Source organism: Linepithema humile, chromosome 2, assembly GCF_040581485.1.
Source record: "Linepithema humile isolate Giens D197 chromosome 2, Lhum_UNIL_v1.0, whole genome shotgun sequence".
Lineage (NCBI taxonomy): Eukaryota > Metazoa > Arthropoda > Insecta > Hymenoptera > Formicidae > Linepithema > Linepithema humile.
Genome location: NC_090129.1, coordinates 20,809,219 through 20,831,062, shown reverse-complemented (window position 1 = coordinate 20,831,062; position 21,844 = coordinate 20,809,219). Strand labels below are relative to the sequence as shown.

Genomic DNA, 21,844 nt, shown 5'->3' with positions numbered 1-21,844 from the left:
TGCAGTACTTTGTAATATTTTTTAACGACTTTTGTAATCTCGTACCAGCAAATTGGGTGAATTTAGAATCAAAGAAAGTTTTTTGGCCTCCAAAGCACGTAAAATTCAATAAACACAAAATGCATTTGCTACAGCCAAATGATGATTGGCCTACATACGAATATCATAAATGTTTAGGACCTTTCGGTGCGTTTTTCTTAATGTTACATATTTGTCAAGTATTACTTTACTATACAATTCAAATTAAAAGAATATATTTTTTAGAGTCTCTTGAAATAGCTAATCAAGTTGAAGAATACTCACTGAGAGAAATACTTTTGTAAGAATTACAAATTTTCATTTGTTGACTTATGATTTGTTCAGGATACGATAAATTCGCTACCATTACAAACAATGATCCGTTTTTTTGTCATTTTAACATATCACATATCGTCTGTGCAACAAATTTCATTTGCTCATCCCTCTTTGTTCTGATTACAAAATTGTTTGACATAGGTACTGACACAGTTAGTAAATTCAACAAATATGTCGATAATAGTTCTTATTGCTAATGCTTTTTGCACCACCAACAAATTAAAATATTCGAATTTGTTGCTGCAGCAAATGAAATGCGCGGACGAAAGTGCGCAGCGATAGCACATGTTTCGGCTTGTCGTAACGGCAAACTTCTAATGTGCGCTCGTTTTCCTTTCGTTTCCACAACTGTGATCAGTAAAATGAGTGGTGAAGAGAAACAAGCCGAACAAGATGCTGTTTCCGAGCGGCTGAGACGTTGGGGTTTGAATAATCAAGTTGTGCAAGCATTCAAAGGTAAGTCATAATGTTTTCATTTCATGTTATTAGTAACCTTACTTTTTCATTTCTTTGTCTCACTGTTTGTTGCATCATTCTCTAGTTGAATTCTGTACGATCCGAAGAATTACTTAATCCTATTTTCATGTTTTTGACACATAACCTATTTTACTTTAACAAAATAATTACCTCTATTATGATGTAAAAGATTTCACAAAATATGCTAGTCTATTATATTTTTTATTTTATTGATGTATGATGCATTTGTTTGTACACAGAAAAAAAATTAGTATCAAACTAAAATTTATATACTTCAATTAATGCGATCATCATCTCATATAGTATTTGATATTAATTATAATGTGATTATATATGAGAATAAGATTTTTAATCAATTATCTTAGTTAAACATTCACACACAAATCGAGTAATTATAAATATTGTTTAATACTTAATTGCATTATTTACATTAATCATTTATATTATAAAATTTTGAGTATTTAATTATAAATTTTTAGGCAATTATTTTAATTTTAATAAGAAAATTAATCGATTAAATTTCTTATTAAAATAATTGCCTAAAAAGCTATAATATAAATAATCATGATAAATGTAATCAATTAATGCAATTAAGTACATATATGTTTTATATAAGGTATTTAGTTATTTAGTACTGTTATTTAGTACGGTATTTAATTAATTGATTAAATTTTTAATGTTTAATTAAGATAATTAAAAATCTAAATCTTACATATGATCACGTTATGATAAATGCCCAACACTGGTTGAAACCAGTTTTTACATGAATGTAAAAACAATAATATATAATTTTCTTAGAAGAATTTGATCGATAATCTTAATTAAATGTCAACAATAATATAATTTTATTTTAATATTATAATATATAGTTTATCTCAAGAATATAATATTATTGTCTTAATTTTATTATAATAATTTTTTAGTTTGAACATATACTTCTAACATGTTTTTTCTTTTGAAGAAAATTATTCTTGAATAAATAATATATTTTTCATGGCAGAATTATATAATATTAAACAAACAGGTAATTTTTATTTATTTAATGCTATATAATCCCTTTTCAAGATTTATATGTTGAGAATAAAGATATTCAAAACAAGAAGTCTTTTTTTCTGTGTAGAAATAAAATAGTTAATATTAAATATGTCTTTTAGTTTGTGTGCCACATACATATTTTAAGAGAAGATTGCTCTGCTTATAGATCAAAAAATTACTCAGCAAGTATTTCCTTATATAGATCAAGATACAATACGTGAATTAATTCCACTGGCTGGGGAAAGGCTATTATTTAATATTAAATTTAAAGCTGAAATCCAAAACGTTCAGATCCAAAACGCTGAGATTTTACAAATTCATGATCCCATTGACATATTAAGAGATACTGAGGTAATAAAATAAAAAAATTATTATTAAATAAGTAAAAAAAATATGATAGTTAAGATATTTATTTTCTTTTTTTCTTTACTTTCACATTACAGGAGATCCAGCTTTCTGAACAGGTCATAATCAATACTGAGGTTGAAGTAAATGTACAAGAGGATCTTACAGAGGATCTTATTAATGAGGATCTTACAGAAGAGTTACAAACCAGAATTACAGCTGTTACTGGTAAAGGATCAATATTGTTTCACTATAACACTATTTTCTGTGCAGAGTTATATTATTTTTAGTTATGCCATTTTCTTTATAAATGCAGATGGTGCAGTAACATTGAATAATAATACACGCAATAATAGAAATAATATTGAACCTTCTTCAACTCAGCTAAAAGAGAGAGAGAGAAGATTTCAAACTCCTTATCAATCAAAAAATGACGTTGAAAATGAAGAAAACTCTGAATATGTGAGTTATAAAATCAATTCCTCTTATTGAAAAATATTATTAAAAAATATAAAAGTAAAAGTACTGAAGGCATTGACATCTTTTATGTAATTTTAAAATTTAAGATAATTTTAAATTTAAAAGTTAATTTTTTATTAGAAGTAAAATATAATTGCTACTTAATTTTGCAGGACTTGAGATCAATATTAAAAAGTAGTGATAAAGGACGAATTGTACTTCAGGCTTATGAAACAGAAAAAAAATTAAACAACAAATATCGAAATTATCTAGCTGAGGCTATTATTAATTCAGAACTGAAAAATGACCTGGACAAGCGGTAAGTTGTATAGTATTTAATTAATAAATATGCATGATAGTTGTATCATTACTTTAATTAAATGTGTCACTCAAGAAAATTACTACAAGAGGATTAAGTTGATTGCATTTTAAACTGTCTATTAGACTTTTAGATATTCTTCTTTGAAAATTTCTTGATAGATAGTGATATTATGTGCCAAACATATATATCATTAAGCTAGTACATATATGTATATATATCATTAGACTCCTACGGTCAAACTTTGTATTTTCTTGTTATTTATACATGCATCATGGAATATTAATTTTTTTTACTGTATGCTTTATTGGTTAGAAATTTTTGGTTCATGTTTTCTTTTAAAGAAATATCTGAATTTTTTTCTTAAATTATGGACTACATCATATGTTTTCTTATCTTTAACTTTATTTTTTCTTATTATTTTTTCTCAACCCCAAACCTTTTTATATCGTTCTTCTGCTTTTTATGAATTTTGTTTTAAAAAGTAATTAACACCTATACTTTATAATTATACTGAAATGCTTTTTATTGAATGCTCTATATTGCATAAACATTGCTTTCAGCTTGTCATGTGATCGGCTTGATATGATTTCACAAAAAATTTTACAGATTTTTCCTACTGAAACAAAGGTAATTTTATTTCTTATACAGTTATAAAAAACTTCTTTTTTAATTTAAGGATTTTTATTGAAATTCTGTTATGTAGCCTTTTAAATAGCTTTATATTGAATTGATATATATATATCTAGGCTTTATATTTACTTCTCTCTAGCTGTCTTTTTTTCTATAGGAAATATACATTGATATAGATCCTAGTAGTGGTATTTGCAACACTGGAAAGGGTAAACTATACAGTAAGTGGTATAATAAACGCCGGCAACTTATCCGTTTGAATTTGATTTCATCAGGAGGAAGAAAAGAGCATCGAAAGGGTAAAAAACGTGAAAGAGAAAATGATGGTTTGGTCTTATTTTGTTTTGTTTTTTTAGTGAATATATTTTTTATTTAAAACGGTCGAATAAAAAAAATCTATTTCTTTTTAGAAATTGATGAATCCATTGAGGTTCATGATGCTTTACTGTGGCTAAGGAACAGTTCTCAACCTTGGCCAAAAGTACTAGAATATTGGCAGCTGACTTCAAGTCAGCGGTGGATCGAATTAGTGAGAGGAAACCTATCTATAGGAGAATATATGGCCCAGTATCCAGCTCTGGATAACGAAAAAGGGTACACACTGGTAAGCAAACACAGCATCAGATTTATTAACATGTGTTAACATTCTGTTAACACTTTTAATATGCAAGTACCTAAGACATAAGTATAAAAGTAATAACAATTTTTGTTTTTCTGGAGATTTTGTTTCAATTCCAATACGAAATGAATTTAGGAATTTGGTATTAGATATTTGATATTAAAATCATTATTATCTTGATTATCATTATCTTTTTTGTAGATTTTTTCTATATTTACATTTTTTTGTGTAGCTTGAGCTTGATTTTGAGAGGAAATATACTGACAAATTTATGAAATTGTTTGTGAACTGGCGGAAACTATCAGATTTTTTATTTGGAAAAATATCTGCAAAATTAAAAGATTTTTGCAATGATGAAGTTTCTGATGGTAAAAAAATTGTCAGAAATTAGTTTAAAAAAAAATGTTCCTTTCGAGATTATTATAACTATTTACTTTTTTCAGATCTCAAGACACTTCAAGTGTTGAATAATCTTTCTTATTTGTTTGCTCCTATAAATGCAAGGAAACAAACTAAACAAATAAAAGAGTGGCGTTCATCTAAGGCTGAAGTGCAGGAAAGTTTTGTTCTTCATGTTAAAGTGAGTTCATATTTTTTGTGATCTTTTGCAGTTTTCAATTAATATCTAATAACATAATAAAAACCTCACAGCATGAAGCTGACCATTTTATAAAGTCTAAATTATATTTTATTTGCAGATAATTGGAGATTTGGAAGTACAACTTAGAGCTCGGGAGGCAAAACTGATTCAATACGGTTGTACATTTCAACCTTTGGTGGCAATTATTGGACCAGAACTAGCCTGTATTGAGCAGAGTTTCGTCGTTCTAGGAGTCAAAAAATATTATGAAGTGGACACTCCTTTGAAAGCGGTAGATATTTGTTTCAAAATTTTCCACGTTTCTACATATTCAGTATCCTCCTGAGTGCGCTCAATTATGGCAGTTCCTTCAGCGTGCTGCCTATGAGATGCCACGAAATCGTCAATACGACCCTCATTATAGTGGAGTCGAAGCTCTTTTGCGCAAATTTTCTCAATTTTCTAAAAATTAGTGTTGTCTTTCTAGATTAAGTTTTATAAAAACAAGTTTTGTATGTTCTTTTATGTGTATACGATTTGTGATTTATTTTTAGTTTATTTTTTTTAATTTAGCAAGTTTATTAATGTTAAAATTTATATGATTTATTTTTAGTGCATTTTTTTAGTTTAGTTAGTTTATTAATATTAAAGTAAAAATGCCTGTATGTAGCTTGTGTCACGTAAACCTCCTATCCATTCGAAGCTTGTTAATTCACCTTGAAATAAGACATTCCATAAATAATACATTCAAATGTGGAGAAAATCTTTGTTTTAGAACATTCAGTTTAAAAAATTCCTTTAAAAAAACATTTGCAGACAACTCACAAATTTTCAATGGAATGTGAAGTAAAAAAGAAAGAAACTATTGAGAATGATTTATATGTAGTAACAGTACATCAGAAATTAATTTTGACTTTACTGAGAATAATGAGCCAAATATTAATGACAATATTAATGACATAAAATGTGTTACTTCTAAAAAATTTTCATCATTGCTAAGACAGTCAGTTGATTTGTTTGTTGCAAAACTTTATAGTAATCCTCATTTTCCCAGAAATTTAATTCAAAAAGTAGTTGTCGATTCCAGTTTAATGGTTGGGAGCGAATACGTGACACTTTTAAGAGAAAAAGTTTTAAATGTTCTACAAACTGGTCAGTGCGCTCAAAATGAAGTTCTAGACATAGAGTTAATGTTTAAGATATTAGAAAACCCTTTCAAACATTTACAATCAGAATATCTTCGTTGCAAATATTTTTCAAATGCAGGTGATTATATAGTTCCAATTCCATATGAAATGGGTAAAATGTTTTGTGCAGAAAGATGTAATAATACTATGAAGGGAAAATATATTTCTGTATATGGTCAGTATATTCCATTAGATTCTATGCTACAAAAGTTTTTTGAATTGCCTGGTGCTTTAAAAGAAACTTTAAATTACATGGATTTCCTTGAAAAAGATAGTAAGGGTCTTCATAACTTTGTCCAGGGCTTCTTATGGGCAAAAAAAAAACAAAAATATAGTAAAGAGGATATTGTTTTTCCTTTGTTTGTATATTTCGATGATTTAGAGGTAAACAATCCTCTAGGAAGTCATTCAGGAAAACTTGGTGCTGTCTATGTGACAGTGCCATGTCTCCCTCCAGAATGTTGTTCCATTCTAAAAAATATTTTTTTAGTACTTTTATTTGAAAGTTGGACGAGACCATATTTTAAAAATAAGGCAACCTTTGCTCCTCTTGTAAATGTTTTAAAAAGACTCGAAAATTATGGTATTACTATTAAAAGTAGTGAAGGAGATAAGCATGTTTATTTTGTATTAGCACTTATCACTGGTGATAATTTAGGCTTAAATGGAGTTCTTGGAATGGTAGAGTCATTTTCTGCAAACTATTTTTGCAGAATTTGCAAAATGCATAAATCTGACACACAAGATGCGAATATAGGATGTGTAGAAGAATGTGCACTTTTGAGAGATCCTATTAGTTATAAAGAGGACTTAAAGTTAAACGACTATACACAAACAGGATTAAAAGAAGAATGTACGTTTCATGAAGTACCATCATATCATATGGTTGAAAATCTAAGTGTAGATGAGCTTCATGATCTAAGAGAAGGCCTTTGTAATATTGTTATGATCCATGTTATCACTAATCTTATAAATAGTAAATATTTTACTTTGGAAAATTTGAATAACAGGATGCTGATGTTTGATTATGGTCCAAAACATTCTATAAATAAACCTCCTTGTATAACAACTGATAATCTTTTTAAAAAACAAAAACTGAAAATGACTGGATCCGAAATTCTTTGCTTTGTCAGATTATTTGGAGTAATTGTGGGTGATCTTGTTAATGAAGAAAACCAGTTTTGGCAATTATATTTATTACTGCGTCAAATAATGGACATTGTATTGGCAAAGAGATTGTATAAAGGAGCCGCTTTTCAATTAAAAGCTCTCATAGAAGAGCATCATAGATTGTTTATCTCTTTAACTGGAAAATGTTTAACTCTTAAAATGCACATTTTTATACATTATCCTAGAGTTATTGCAGAAAGTGGCCCTATATCTCACTTGTCTACTATTCGAAAAGAAGCAAAGCATAGAGACCTGACTCAGTCTGCAAAATCTAACATGTCTCGCGTAAATATTGCACATTCTCTGGCTGTCAAACATCAATTAGGCATGTGCTATCGCTTTATTTCCAAAGAAGGCATAATTCCAGACACACAAATCGGTTCAGGCCAAATTCTTTTTTTGAATGAATTATTACCTTTCTTTGAAAACCTTTCAATTGATCTTAGAGGAACAGAATGTATGAGTTCAAATTGGGTGGAATATAAGGGAACTATTTATAAGAAAGGAATGGTTGTAGCGACAGGTGCTCATGATTTGTGCCCAAGTTTTGGAAAAATAAAACTAATTCTTCATCCTAGTTACGATGCTTGTCCTATTCTTGTTTGTAATGTCCTTAAGAATATTGGTTTATACGAACATGTTTTAGGATATGAAATAGAAGAGACTGATGATTGGTTATGTATAAAATTAAATGATTTACTTGATTATAAACCCCTTTATGCGCATACAATGGCTACCGGAAAAAAAATTGTTGTGCTTCATTATAGTATTTAGAATAGTTAAATATCCAATTAATAAATGTATGTATACATTATAATTATATGTATGTATGTATACATTATAATTATATCAACAATATATTATATAATTATATTATTATTATATGAGGTAATTATACAAAAATAAATTGTCTAAATAATTCAGTCATTGCTTTTTTTCTTCATTAAAAATTCTATAATATGAATATAAAACAGAACAGCGAAAGATTCTAGTAAATCAGCAGCTATTTGTGCAAATGTGAATTAAAGACAGCGATCACGCGTAACTTTTTCCCTAACGGAAAGGTGAAAAATGAAAAATTTTGCCATTGAAAATAATATGTAAAAAGTTACGCATGATCGCTGCCCTTAACTCACATTTGCACAAATAACTACTGATTTGTTAAAATCTTTCATAAAACTTTGACTAATGATTGGTAATCCTAGCAAATCAAACGTTTTGCCAACAAATAAAACAGCATAATGATTTCACATAATCACTCGTCATACAAATGATTTGCTGAAGAAACGAAAGACTGTTAGTTATATTTACGGTGGCAATTGCTACCACAGCAAATATAAAGTAACAAACCAAATTCGTCCCTCGTACTGCTATGTTTGTTGTCACAATAGTAACTAATCAAATTTGTTACAGGTACTTCTCTTTCGTTATTTTAACAAAAGTATTTCTCTCAGTGAGCTGCATTAACGCCTCTACAAATGAAGATACTGATGACATGTATACAAAAGCTCTTTTTGGAAATAATGCAGAAAAAAAACGAAAGAGGAAAAAGCCAAGATATCTTAGCGACACATCAGACGAAGATGAAGGTAATGTTGTGATATACACATTTCTAGTACAATTCTTTTAAAATGCAGAATACATATTTCACAAAATATTTTGTGTATATACATAGATATATATCTATATCTATCTATCTATATATATATTTTTATATTTATATTTATATATACACATACATACACATACAAGTGTATGTATGTATGTATATATAAATATAATGTAATAATGTATAACACAATTAAATTAATGAAAAAGCCAATAAAAAAACGATCACAGCAGAATTTTAGCGTTCAAATATTTTGTTGAAAATATTTCGTTTTTGTTTCAGTAATCAAAGATAACTCTGATACAGATAATTGTACTACATGCTCATTTATACTGCCGCCATCTCATTATCAGCAACAAAATTTGGATAAATCTATACCTCCGGTGAATGCAAATGCAACACATGTAGCCATACAAGAATCAATCGACATAATGGAAAATAACAATATGTTAGGTAATTATATGTGAAATACATTCTTAATGTTATATTATTGAATGGTATAATTGTGAATGAATAATACTATATAAATCAATATATGTTTACAATGTAAAAACCCAATAACAGAAGAATGTAACGAAATTAATGAAACAGAGAAAAAGTCCTCTTCCCGGAAATTGTTCTATTCTGATTCAACATGTGAACATGAACAAGAAAATACTGGAACAGCCACTATTATTACTTTGCAAAAACAAAGTAAATGTCGTATTTAATTTATATATGTATATATATTTTTTTATATATATTTTCTCTATGATAATATAGGCATATAGTTACATTATTTAATGTTTTTTCCAGTATCAACACATTCAGGGAAGAAAACATTTGTTGTAAAAGTCCATAACGTTGATAGGACAATAGACAATTTGCCTGGACCTTCAAAATGCTGCAGAACTGGAAATATGACTTGTAAGGCTTATAAAATTTTGATATACAAAAATTTATTAAGGCCTTTACTTGTTGCTGTTATAGCCTTTATCTTATTGTGACTAATCGGCTTCTTAAAATCATTTGTATATGAACCATTTAGCTTAGTTTGCAAAGCACGAAATGTCTAAGTGCGAGTTCTTTAAAAGTAAGATACTTTTGAAATTCATAAGTTTTCAAAACTGTATAGGAAATATAAAATTATAATCACAAACATTACACTACTTACAGTAGTACTTGTAGCACGATTAATTTTTAGAAAACTTCTCATATATTTCTAGAAATCAATAAATATTCCAAGGTTTCTTCCAAGGTTTCTTCTTGAGTTTTTGAATGAAATGCCATTTTATTAATTACTTTGAAAATTGATTTGAAGAATGATGCTATGTTATTTAAAGCGCTTCTTTAGTCTTTTCATATAATATTAAAACTTGTCCAAATTTAGAGAATAAGTTTATGATTAATATATAGGCAATTTTTTTTTTAATTTTTGTATAGTTTCTTTTAACTTCTTAAGGTTCAATTTCTTAAGAGTCGAATACTACTTGTAAAAGATTTTATTCTTTACGATAGAAATTACTTATAAGTATATTTTGAATCCTAGCAGGTATATTCATTACAACATTCGAAAGTAACTAATCAGTTTCGATTACTTTACAAGTACAATATATGAAACATTATTTCTTGTGAATATTACTCGAAAATGAAACTTGTTTATTGGATTTGACTTGGCTTTTTAAGTATATATTAAACTTGATCCCATCACTACTCCTGTGTTAACAATTGCATTGTTTTTGAAGTTGCAAATGCTGATTTGGAGATAAATTCAAATCCTGTTCCTGCGAGACATGCAAAAGATTACTTGGAAAAAGATGACCAAGTGCAAGAAAGCAATCATACACGTCGTACAAATGCAGATGTGGAAATAAATGTGATTTCTGCCAGAAATACGAAAAATCGTCCGGCAAATAATGATCAAGAACGCAATCATACACGTAAGTATTGTTTGTTACTTAATGGTATTAGACAAAGAAATAAAGAATAATAATAGTTTCAGAACCAATGACGGAAGAGCGGTTTCTAACATACTTTAAGTGCCTCAAGAATAAGTTGAACCATGTTATTAATTTGTTGCAAGATCGTGGCATTGAAGTAGAAAATAAAGGAGAAAATTTTTTACCAAACTTTCCTTTAAAAACTGTCCCAGATTTTGAACAATTTGAAATGAATCTTGTTGAGTCCTCCGAAATACAAAAACAATATGTAAGAAGATTATTTGTTATATTTTACAATAACAATATGCAAGTCATTATGATGTATTTATATATATTTTCATAGATTCGCGAGATAAAAATGATCGGAGGATCTGATCCAGGCAAATTTACTAGAGCCATATTCCTTTTTTTAATGTCAGATGAGCTGGCTGTGCAGTATTCCTGGTCTGGTCAGAAGAAAACTCTTCAATTAAAAAATACCCTAATTTCTCAACTCATTGTCGGTGAGTTAATAAGTATTTTATTTTTCAGTATTTATTTTGACCAGAGTAATCAAATCTCGATACTAAACTTTTTTTAAAAATATGTTATATTTACTTACAAAATTGTGTAAATATGTTTCAGAAACCGTTTCGAAAGTGAAAAATGCTTGTAGAAGCGACATAGAAACATTTATAAAGAAGTGGCTGCAGCACGCTAGCGATTGAATAAAAAATAGGAAATAAATTTCCATAATTTCATAAAGCATATGCTTGATCTGAGCCAGAAATAGAGTGACGACTTGTTGATCTTTTATTTTACTTTATTGGCAGAAAGTATACAAGGATAATTCAGATATTCATTAAAATTGCCATATATAAGCATGAATAGTTTCGTTAGATCGCGACTTTTTAAGAAACTTTCAATTTTCCTATGCACATCTTGACATACCGAAACCTGTTCTTCACTAAATACCATGTTGCGAGTACTTTTTCTTGATAGATGCATTACGAGGAATGACAAACAAGCCGGGGCCATCAAACTAGTTTAACAATGTTTAAAAATATTTTACTAATTAGATGTGTTTTATTACATTTTCTTACATTTTATTACATTTTCATCTGACAACGTACCTAAGTGCACCATAAGCATTTAGCGTACACCTTGCAGATCAGAAGGAAAACAAGGCGTCTGGCTCGTTGAAATTCTATTTCATCTATTAGCATATTTGATTTACTGATTTGACCCGACTATGCATTTCTTGCATAGTTTATCTTCTCTTTTGCAGCTAAAAAAAACAGATCGTTGACTCAGGATCGGGTCGAGTCAGCAAATCGAATATGCTATCTGATTATCATTTGCAAAATCTCCACGCATATGTCTAACGGCATATGTACGAGTGATTCAAGTAATAGTTTTCGCATTTCAAGTACCATATTATCTATATATTTTATAAAAACACATTAATAATAATAACAATAAAAAATCTTAAGATCTTAAGAATAATAACATAAATTTTACTATGTATGTATATACATACATAGTAAAATAATTAAAAATACATATCTACTTTAATTATTTAAAAATACATACCTACCTTAATTATTTTATGTATGTATATACATTTCATTTATATTAATAATTTTATTATTATGTATTTTTTTGAAATTAATAATAGCATATAAAAATATATATATATATATATATATATATATATATATATATATATATATATACTTATATAATAATATAAAAATATAATAATTAACTACTTCTTTATTATTCAATAAAATACTTTTTGTTATTTTTATCGCAAAATATATTTTAATTTATATTTTTTTCTGTGCATTTAAAGCATTCCAATCCTGATTTATCCCATATTCGGGTCCCAGAAAGTACGTAAAACAAATAATAATAGAGTTCTATCAAAGTTCTATTGGAGTACTATTTAAAAATTATTTTAAATTCATTGCGAATTCTTATGGACTCGAAAAGGATTCCTTTTCGAATCTGAAAAAGAACTCACAAATGGTGACATAAAAGTGAAGTCTTTTGGAATGCTGAAGAATACTTTTAGAACAGAAATGAGATGGAAAAAGAATTCATTTTGTAAATCGGGGACCAAAAAAGAATTCTTTTCGAATTTTCTGTGCTATCTAGGAAGCTATCTAGCCATTGTAGCAAAAAAATTATACATAAGTCAAAACAAAAAACCATTAATACACAATTTATTTGCTATTTTTTTGCTACTATTTATTTGCAAATTTAATTTTTTTGCTCCAACTATACTAAGAATGAAATGTGTCCCACAAGAACAAAATGCATTAAAGCAATTAGTTACTTGCATAATTGTTGCATCAAAATGTTTTCTGAATTATTTGCTCTCAAAATATCGAGATTTCGAATTTTTTGCTCGCGAAATCAGTTTGAACAATTGATATTTAAGTGCATCGCTTAAGAGTAAACTGCAAAAAAATCAAAGCCTAGATATTTTGAGAGTAAATAATTCAGAAAACATTTTGATGCAACAATTATGCAAGTAACTAATTGCTTTAATGCATTTTGTTCCTGTGGGACACATTTCATTCTTAGTATCTTCTTAAAAGTTAGAGCAAAAAAATTAAATTTGCAAATAAATAGTAGCAAAAAAATAGCAAATAAATTGTGTATTAATGATTTTTTGCTTTGACTTATGTATAATTTTTTTGCTACAATGGCTAGATAGCTTAATATTAAGCAATACAAGACAGCGTCGAGTTGTCATAAATCATAAAGGTTCTAGATGATTATGTCTATCTCATTTTTCGGTTCTAGTGAAACTAACTCGAACTTGAATTATCGTAAACACCCTGTGTCTCTTGGTGGAAAACTACCTATATATTTAGTTTCACACACACACTTTCAGTCAGTAATAAGATTGCCAAGAGAAAAATGACACGTTGTTTCGTAATTTTTATCGCAATTTTAAGGTTTTTATTTGACTCTTCCTAGTATGTATATCCTAGTATATCAGTTTCCAACTGGTGGTTGCGTGGATAAAAATCTTGTACAATAAATATTCTATGTAAAAAATTATTCCCACAAATATCTTTCAAATCGCGCGCAAAAAAATTATGAAACAAAAAACCAACAGATGGCTAAAGCATTGATATCTCTTTCTCGTAAGTAAACATGATCAAGAAACTACATAAATAGTGTACAGCGTAAAGGAACTGCTTAGACCAGCGCTCGGAATTAGTTGCACATTTCGGGCCGATTTCCGAGACGACGCCTCCTGTTCCCCCACTACCGCTCGGCCGCTGGCGGCCGAGCCGCCGATAGCTCTGGCGCAGGAGCGTTTTATATAAGAAATAGGCTGGGTTGTTGAGGCACCTCTCAGAAAATAGTAATATTTTCTTTGCTACATAAATAATGTTTATTTTCATTAATAATTAAATATATATATATATTATGTATTAATAAAAATAAACATTATTTATGTAGTGAAGAAAATGTTACGATTTCCCGAAAGATGCCTAAACAATCCAGCCTATTTCTAATATAAAACGCTCCTGAGCCAGAGCTATCGGCGGCTCGGCCGCCAGCGGCCGAGCGGTAGTGGGGGAGCAGGAGGCGTTGTCTCGGAAATCGGCCCGAAATGTGCAACTAATTCCGAGCGCTGGCTTAGACCAAAGATCGATACCAAAGATTCGTTAAGTCTTTAAATTTTAGGAGTACCTTCTATTGTATGACTCAAGTTTGACTCGTACAATGCAAGGTACACGCAAGTTAATGCAAAGTTAATATATATTTAGAATCCAGATAACTAAAACCCGCGGCACACGGTACTATTTTCTCTGCTGGATTGCTAACTAGATGTGCGTACTTGTTATCGTGTGGGCAGCAGTGCTGGCAGTACTACTGGCCATATTGTTGGCTTGGCTTCAGACGATGTGGGCTTCCGTACTGGCTAAGCAAACTGAAGTAAACATGAAGCAGGCCATTAATCTAACCTAACTAATGAGGTTGTGTCGTGATTGACTCTTGCAATGAGCCAGCACAGAACCACGCAAGAAAAACAGCACCTGTTCTATCATGAAAAGCTTCTCTGTTTGTATGTTTTTAGAGCCTTATTTCATGCTGTTTTGTATAAATCTCAATTACTTCGGTGACAACTGGAGATCCAGGTCCGAGTGGAAGTCATCAATTCGTGACTTCACATTTGTGACTTTACTTCCAAATATTTTTATTAATGACGAATTGAAACCACAATCTTTCTACTAAACAGATTTGTAACGTTAGCACTGAAGATGGCTGAATGATCAGCTAAAACGTTTGACATCGACGATGCCCTAACAATATTCGTTACTATGGATACTGATTCTTCTATCAAACATCGATAACAGATGTCTAATAGACATTTATGATAGATTTATATCGTCATTTATCATGGAAATAATATGGATTTCTAATAGAAACCTATCTAATATCCATCGTAGAGATAAATATAGTATGGAGTTATGGAGATTATATAGACGTCCATTAGATATTATGTTCTGTATGGGTTGTATATCTATATATTTTTCTTACATTACCTATATCCTCTCATCAGAATATTCCATGAAAATACGCAGAATATTCTTTGAAAATTCATTTAATATCCAGAGAATGTCCTTATAATATTTACGGAATATAATTAAACTATTATGTGAAGTGATTAGAATATTCATACAATATTTTATAGCATATTCGTAGGACGTTCACAGAACGTGACTTTTTGTCTACTTCTAATGTTCCACTGGAAGTTCACAGAAACACCAATCATAATGTAAGAATATTCTAGGAATATTCAAACATTCTCTAATATTATTCTATGAATGTTTATAGAACGTACTTGTGCTGTCTGGGTCGTATTACTTATTTAAACAGAAATTTAAGATTGTAATATACGTACCCTCTTCAAAAAAAAGACATCGGAAAACATAGAAAATTTTTCTAAGTTATCTGGATTTTCTAAATATATATTAACTTTGTATTAACTTGCGAGTGCCTTGTATAAAGGCACTCTTCAAAAATTAATTTTTCGTCTGTTTGCTTTAGTTTAAATCTTTGGCTTAAATCTTTGGTTTAAATCTTTGGCTTAAATCTTTGGTTTAAATCTGTCTTTAAACAAAGCCTTATAAACTGTTTCCAGACGATAAATCAGGTACAATGAACGAGGTTAGCGTTTTTTTTCGCGTCTTTATGTAGTTTCTTGATCATATTTACTTACGAGAAAGAGATATCAATGCTTTAGCCATCTGTTGGTTTTTTGTTTCATAATTTTTTTGCGCGCGATTTAAAAGATAATTGTAGGAATAATTTTTTACATTGAATATTTATTGTACAAGATTTTTATCCACGCAACTAGTTGGAAACTGATATACTAGGAAGAGTCAAATAAAAACCTTAAAATTGCGATAAAAATTACGAAACAACATGCTATTTTTCTCTTGGCAATCTTGTTACTGACTGAAAGTGTGTGTGTGAAACTAAATATATATATATAGTGAGTGTGTGTGTTCAGCTGATGAGTCGATGAATCGATCGATACCGATTGAAGGTGTTAGACCGCACAGTTGTTCCAAATCTGCCCTGACTACTGATGTTTACAAACAAACCTACATCATAGAGACGCGTCATCAAGAAAATATAAACAAATCTATTTTTTATTTAACATAAAAACAGCCTTTCTTCTGTCAAAAGCCGATCGATAATATATATCGATAATATATATCGAAGCTTTGTTTAGACCGGATCTACAATAGGTGTAGTAAGCTTTAGGCCGTAAGAAATTGTCCATTCACAAACGAATGTGTAAAGAATAATTGACTATGATTGGTCAATATCTTATGGCTTAAAGCTTACTACACCTATTGTAGATCCGGCCTTAAAGATGCCTTTTCACGCTGATGCTCGACGCTCAATTTCAGCGTTAGAATACATCACGTGACTAAAAATAACCAACCGTTGCAGTAGTTTTTGGTCGAATAATGTTTTCTAATGTTAAAATTGAGCGTTGAGCGTCAACGTGAAAAGACACCCTAACCCAGCGAGAAATGACTCTTCAAATGTCGATATCAATACGATGCAATATCGATGATTTTGTGTTGTTGTGTGTGTGTTGTCCTGTGAACAGTGTTGCCGTTTCTATTACAATTGTATTTTTTTATTACATTTTAACCTATTTTAGTACGTCATTACAGAACACCTTATATCTATTACATTTTCAAGAATTTGTTACAATTTGTTACATGTGTTTCACTTGGCAGTTAATATGAAACACTGATGGCTCCTGCATACAGGACGCAATAAGGGCGACACGGTAACCAATCAATTTTTCGCTCTTATGGAAAAATAAATTGATTGGCTATCGCGTCGTCTTTTGCAGTGCGGTAAGCGTTATTGTTCTATGTGCAAGAGCCATGATCTATGGTCTACCTTCTACAACATCTATGATAGTAAGTTATCACGGACTAAGGAATAGAGGGACCATTGAGTTCTATAACATACTGGAGCGAGTCTTCCTATCCCGAACAAAAAAAACTGCGTCCGCGATTTAGAAAAGGACACATATAGCAATGTGAGGATTTCTGTCTCTTTTTACGTTATGCTGAAAACATACGCTGGACAAGGAAGACTAGCCTCACGTAAATCTATTAGCGTTTTCGAGTAAACGGGGTTTGAACGACCCAAGATTGGTTAATGACGTCATTGCAACCTCTCCACCAATGAAAGACTTGCATTTATAGTAAAATAGTGATTGATCAACCCTAGATCGTTCAAACCCCGTTTATTCAAAAACGCTATATCTGTCTTTTTCGACCGATGGAGACACCCCCACTCCTGAAAGGCTCGCTCCAGTATGTTATAGAACTCAATGAGAGGGACCGAGTCTAAAGTCCTAGTTTAGGCGAGAGGGGATGGTAATTCAAGCGTGCGGGGGAGGCTGCTTTCCGCCATATTGATGTAGCGATTTTCAACAGAGATTCTGTGTCTGTGACATGGTTACACTCGTGTAGTGGTGTCACTAGACATAACGAGTGACAAGCGTAAAGAGGTTAGGCGGTTTTATTATTGTTGTACTATAAATTTTATAAAATACTTTAACTTTTATTACTCTGAGGCTCTGCATACAGTAGACAAAATATTAGAAATAGCAATAAACATTTAATATTAAAAAGAGAAATTATTTTACATCTAACAAGAGAATAAAATATATTAATTAGTTCTAATTCTTATTTCTTAATTCATGTACGCAAATAGTGAGTTCTATGTGTGGTGATTACTAAACGAATATGGCGGCCCCCCCCCCCCCCCCCCCCGCCGCAAACGTGCTCCCCCGGTACAGCTTGTGCTCCGTCCCTCTATTCCTTAGGGCGGTATTCATAGTCCGTTCTTATATTCAAGATCGTCTTAAGCACGAACTTATATTCGCTCTCTTCGTCAGACACAATCTATGTGTGACGAAGAGAGCGAATATAAGTCCGTGCTTAAGACAATCTTAAATATAAGAACGGACTATGAATACCGGCCTTAGTCCGTGTAAGTTATGAACATGAAGTGAAAAGTGAAAATAAATGTATGCTCAAAAACAGAAAAAAACCTTAATATATGAATTGTCAAGGCATAAACGAGAAACACTAAGATCTTTCTGCCCATATGCGATAATGGATAAGTAAGTAATTTTTTTAATATATTTATGTTTTATTCTTGTAAACATTTTTATTTTAATACTGTCCCATAAGCCAATTGCAGTTACACTTGGGTTTTATATATAGTTATATATATATATATATATATATATATATATATTATAATTTATATAATTTTTAATTTGAATTTTTATTTATTTAATTACAAAATAAAAATAAAATTGCTTATTTTAGGTTTGTTATAAAAAAGCATCAAGAACAATGACACAATTATACAATATAATAACATGGACAGTAGCAACACAATTATACAATATAATAACATGGACAGTAGCGAAAGTGAAAGTGATGTTGAGATGGTAGAAGAAAATATAACAAAACCAAAGAAAAAGAAATATACCCAAAAGTTTAAAATTGAATGGAAGCAGAAGTGGACTTGGCTTGAAAACATAAAAGGAAGTTCTTACTGCACTCTGTGCAATAAAACTTTAATGGGTGGAATAACACACTTAGAAAGACATGCACAAAGTAACATGCACAAAAAACAAGAAATATATCTATCTAAAGTATCAATGACAGATTTGAAAATATTATATTCGAGAAATACAACAGTACGAGTAGCTGAACTGAAACTATGTATGTTTCTTAGTGAGCATAATTTACCAGTTAGGATACTACAGCATTTGCCAAAGTTGATTCAAAGTGTTAGCCCTGACTCAAACATTGCTAAAGAAATTAAATGTAGCAGAACAAAGGGCACACATATTTTAAAAGAACATGTAGCACCTTGTAGCATGATGGAAATATGTAACATTTTAAAAACAACGAAGTTTTCACTAATAATTGATGAGACAACTGACATTTTTGTTATAAAAAGTTTAGCTATAGTTGTTCGATATTTTGATACGATAAAATTAATTATCAGGAATAGGTTTTTAACTTTATTGGAAGTGAAATCTTGCACAGCAGAAGATCTTTATAATTCCATAGCGTTTTTCCTTGAAACAAATGGAATACCTTTTAAAAATATGATTGGTAGGTATAAATAAGTATTTGTATGTGTGTGTATATGTGTTTTATTAAATAAATTTTATGTTATAGGATTTGCTGCAGACAATTGTGCTGTCATGATGGGCGATTCCAATGGAGTACAAGCCCGATTCAAAAAAAAATTCCTAATTTATTTGTATTAGGATGTGTCTGTCATTCTATGCACTTATGTTCATCAGCTGCCTGCCTAAAGTTACCATCAGCTATGGAAGATTTAGCAAGGGATATTTACAGCTATTTTAAAAATAGTTCAAAGCGTTTGAATGAATTTGTTGAACTTCAAACATTTTTACATTTAAAGCCACACAAAATTTTAAAAGTCAGCCAAACTAGATGGCTATCAATTGAAGCTGTTGTTAATCAGATTTTAGAACAATGGACTGCAATAGAATTATTTTTTACCCGTGCTCTTGAGGACAACTTACAATCAGCAAAGACAATTCTCAATGCTCTGAGAAATCCTATTTATAAAATTTATTATAGTTTTCTTTCCTTTATTTTAAAAATTATTAATAAAATTAATCTTTTATTTCAAAGTAGGAAACCTCTAATTACAATGTGTTTTCTTTATACCAATTGATTCGTCTCATTATTTTATGCATAAAAGTATTAAGGTAAGCTTCCGAAAAATTGAATGTTTTACAAGATATTTTGTATTTTATGTCAAAATACTGTAATTTACAAGCCTCATAACTCGAAAAGTACTTAATGAAAAATAACTTCATTATAGTGTTTTGAAAAGCTCTTGACACCAGCTATTAGATTTTGGAATCAAAAATAGGGGTTTCCATTTAAAAAAATAACTCTGACCTTCAAATAACCTTGAAAATTGACTTCAAGGTCGAATTCAAGGTCACCATCAGATAGATCCCTCGAAATCATGCAAATTTCGTCTGAGCCATTTTTTTGTACATCTCTACGTTTTAAAAGGGTGGGACGGATGGTCTGAAACACCCGGTATATGTGTTGATTTTACACAGAGTTTTTGGTTATCGAGGTGTGATTTTATTTCCTTGGTTGGCTAAAGTATATATGACAGAGCTCTATTCAATAAAAAAGATGGGTATGCGTAATTGTATGAATAACTATATCTATTTTTTTTTGCTTTTACATGGATGTTATATAGATAATCTTTATCTTTTATATAGAGAGGATAACACATATATTTCAACAATGTTGGTGAGAAAGAAGTGAAAGGCAGGCCACATATGTTTTATCAAGTTTTGATTGATCAACGAGATTGTCCTTTTATAGTAAGAAGCAAAAAATTATAATTTTTATCTTGCTTATTCATACATGATTCGAGACTTTAGTGGATGATTTGTCTAAAATAAATAAAATTAAATAGCTCAAAGTTTAATATTTCTGTTCTGAGTATCCTAGATTAGTTTCAACAATATTTATAATTCTCAGTCAATTTTATATTTAAAAAAATATAGCATAAGTCGCCTTCTGTAATTAACGCTATGGTTGATAACAAAATTATCCACATCACAATGTGGGCAGAGTATTAAGTGTAAGAAAATGTTGGCGCTGCTACAGTAAACTACATGTTAATTTCATTACTTTGAGGTGTAGCAGCGCCAAGTTTTTTTGCGTTTTTTAATACATATTTTGATTTTTTAAATATTTTTTTAATTTTTTTATAATATATATAGTATATATAGTATAGTATATGTAAAATATGATAAAATATAGTATATAATATAATTAATTATATATACGACAGCTTTATGTACAAGAGTTTTATAGAAGAGTTTCATAGAAATAGTGTACAAGTTTTTTCATAGTTCTTTAGTCCCACTTGGTGGTCCCATTTCCTGATATCATATTTTTTTGTAAGAAATATATAGGATAGCTTTTTTTGAAAATTTTAATATATACGACAGGTTTTTTTGAAAGGTTTAATATATACGACAATTTTTTTGAAAAGTAAAACAATACTGTTTTGTTTTAGTAAACCATACAACAAAAGCATTCTCCGTCGATACTACGATACGTAGCACAAAACATATGAGTGATGTGGGGGCGAACAAATCGCGAAAAGAGCCATGTCGATACTTGTTGCTGAAGACATAACATTGCCATGTTTACGGCGCGCATAGACATCCATAAAAATGCGCATCCAGAAAAATACGTCCCCATCGACTATACTCTACGAGATACTATATCGTAACTTGGCAGTATCGACGTCCGCAAAATCGACAAGCCTGCTCTGTCGCAAATACGATGTGATATATACACGAATGCGGCATTCTTTCGGGAAATTTGCGTCACCCTTATCGTTGAGATGTAAATGCGACTCGTGCAATTGTGATTCGCGAGCGATTCATCGAGCTTTATTTTGGTATAGAATTATTTTAAATTTATAAAAAAATATGATTTATATTTCTGTTTTTACTGTCATCCTTCTTTAATCAAAAATCGCGACACTAA

General features: G+C 30.0%; 2 protein-coding genes and 1 long non-coding RNA gene across 6 annotated transcripts in view; 2 read left to right on the top strand and 1 right to left on the bottom strand.

Moving 5' to 3' along the window:
* The window catches only part of Ets98B (DNA-binding protein Ets98B), a 62,717-nt gene that overhangs the window by 29,647 nt on the left and 11,226 nt on the right, over nt 1-21,844 (bottom strand). The window lies entirely within an intron of this gene.
* Nucleotides 331-12,314, top strand: LOC105669643 (uncharacterized). Of its 4 annotated transcripts, XM_067350605.1 has the most exons (19): nt 332-810; nt 2,033-2,217; nt 2,310-2,439; nt 2,528-2,673; nt 2,844-2,989; nt 3,553-3,619; nt 3,780-3,948; nt 4,033-4,226; nt 4,474-4,609; nt 4,685-4,821; nt 4,940-5,113; nt 8,592-8,767; nt 9,070-9,240; nt 9,352-9,480; nt 9,583-9,693; nt 10,512-10,706; nt 10,763-10,974; nt 11,050-11,209; nt 11,331-12,311. In XM_067350605.1, exons 1-12 carry the CDS (start codon nt 609-611, stop codon nt 8,643-8,645), a joined length of 1,740 nt encoding a protein of 579 aa, XP_067206706.1. In that variant the 5' UTR covers nt 332-608; the 3' UTR covers nt 8,646-8,767; nt 9,070-9,240; nt 9,352-9,480; nt 9,583-9,693; nt 10,512-10,706; nt 10,763-10,974; nt 11,050-11,209; nt 11,331-12,311. The 4 variants fall into 4 exon arrangements, with proteins under 4 accessions (XP_067206708.1, XP_067206706.1, XP_067206705.1 ...); XM_067350607.1 differs by having other exon boundaries at nt 331-810; nt 3,780-3,843; nt 10,512-10,974; nt 11,331-12,314; XM_067350604.1 differs by having other exon boundaries at nt 10,512-10,974; nt 11,331-12,312.
* On the top strand, nt 18,064-19,968 carry LOC136998177 (uncharacterized). The gene is made up of 3 exons (XR_010888820.1): nt 18,064-18,381; nt 18,593-19,393; nt 19,460-19,968. It is a non-coding gene; the product is annotated as an uncharacterized lncRNA (long non-coding RNA).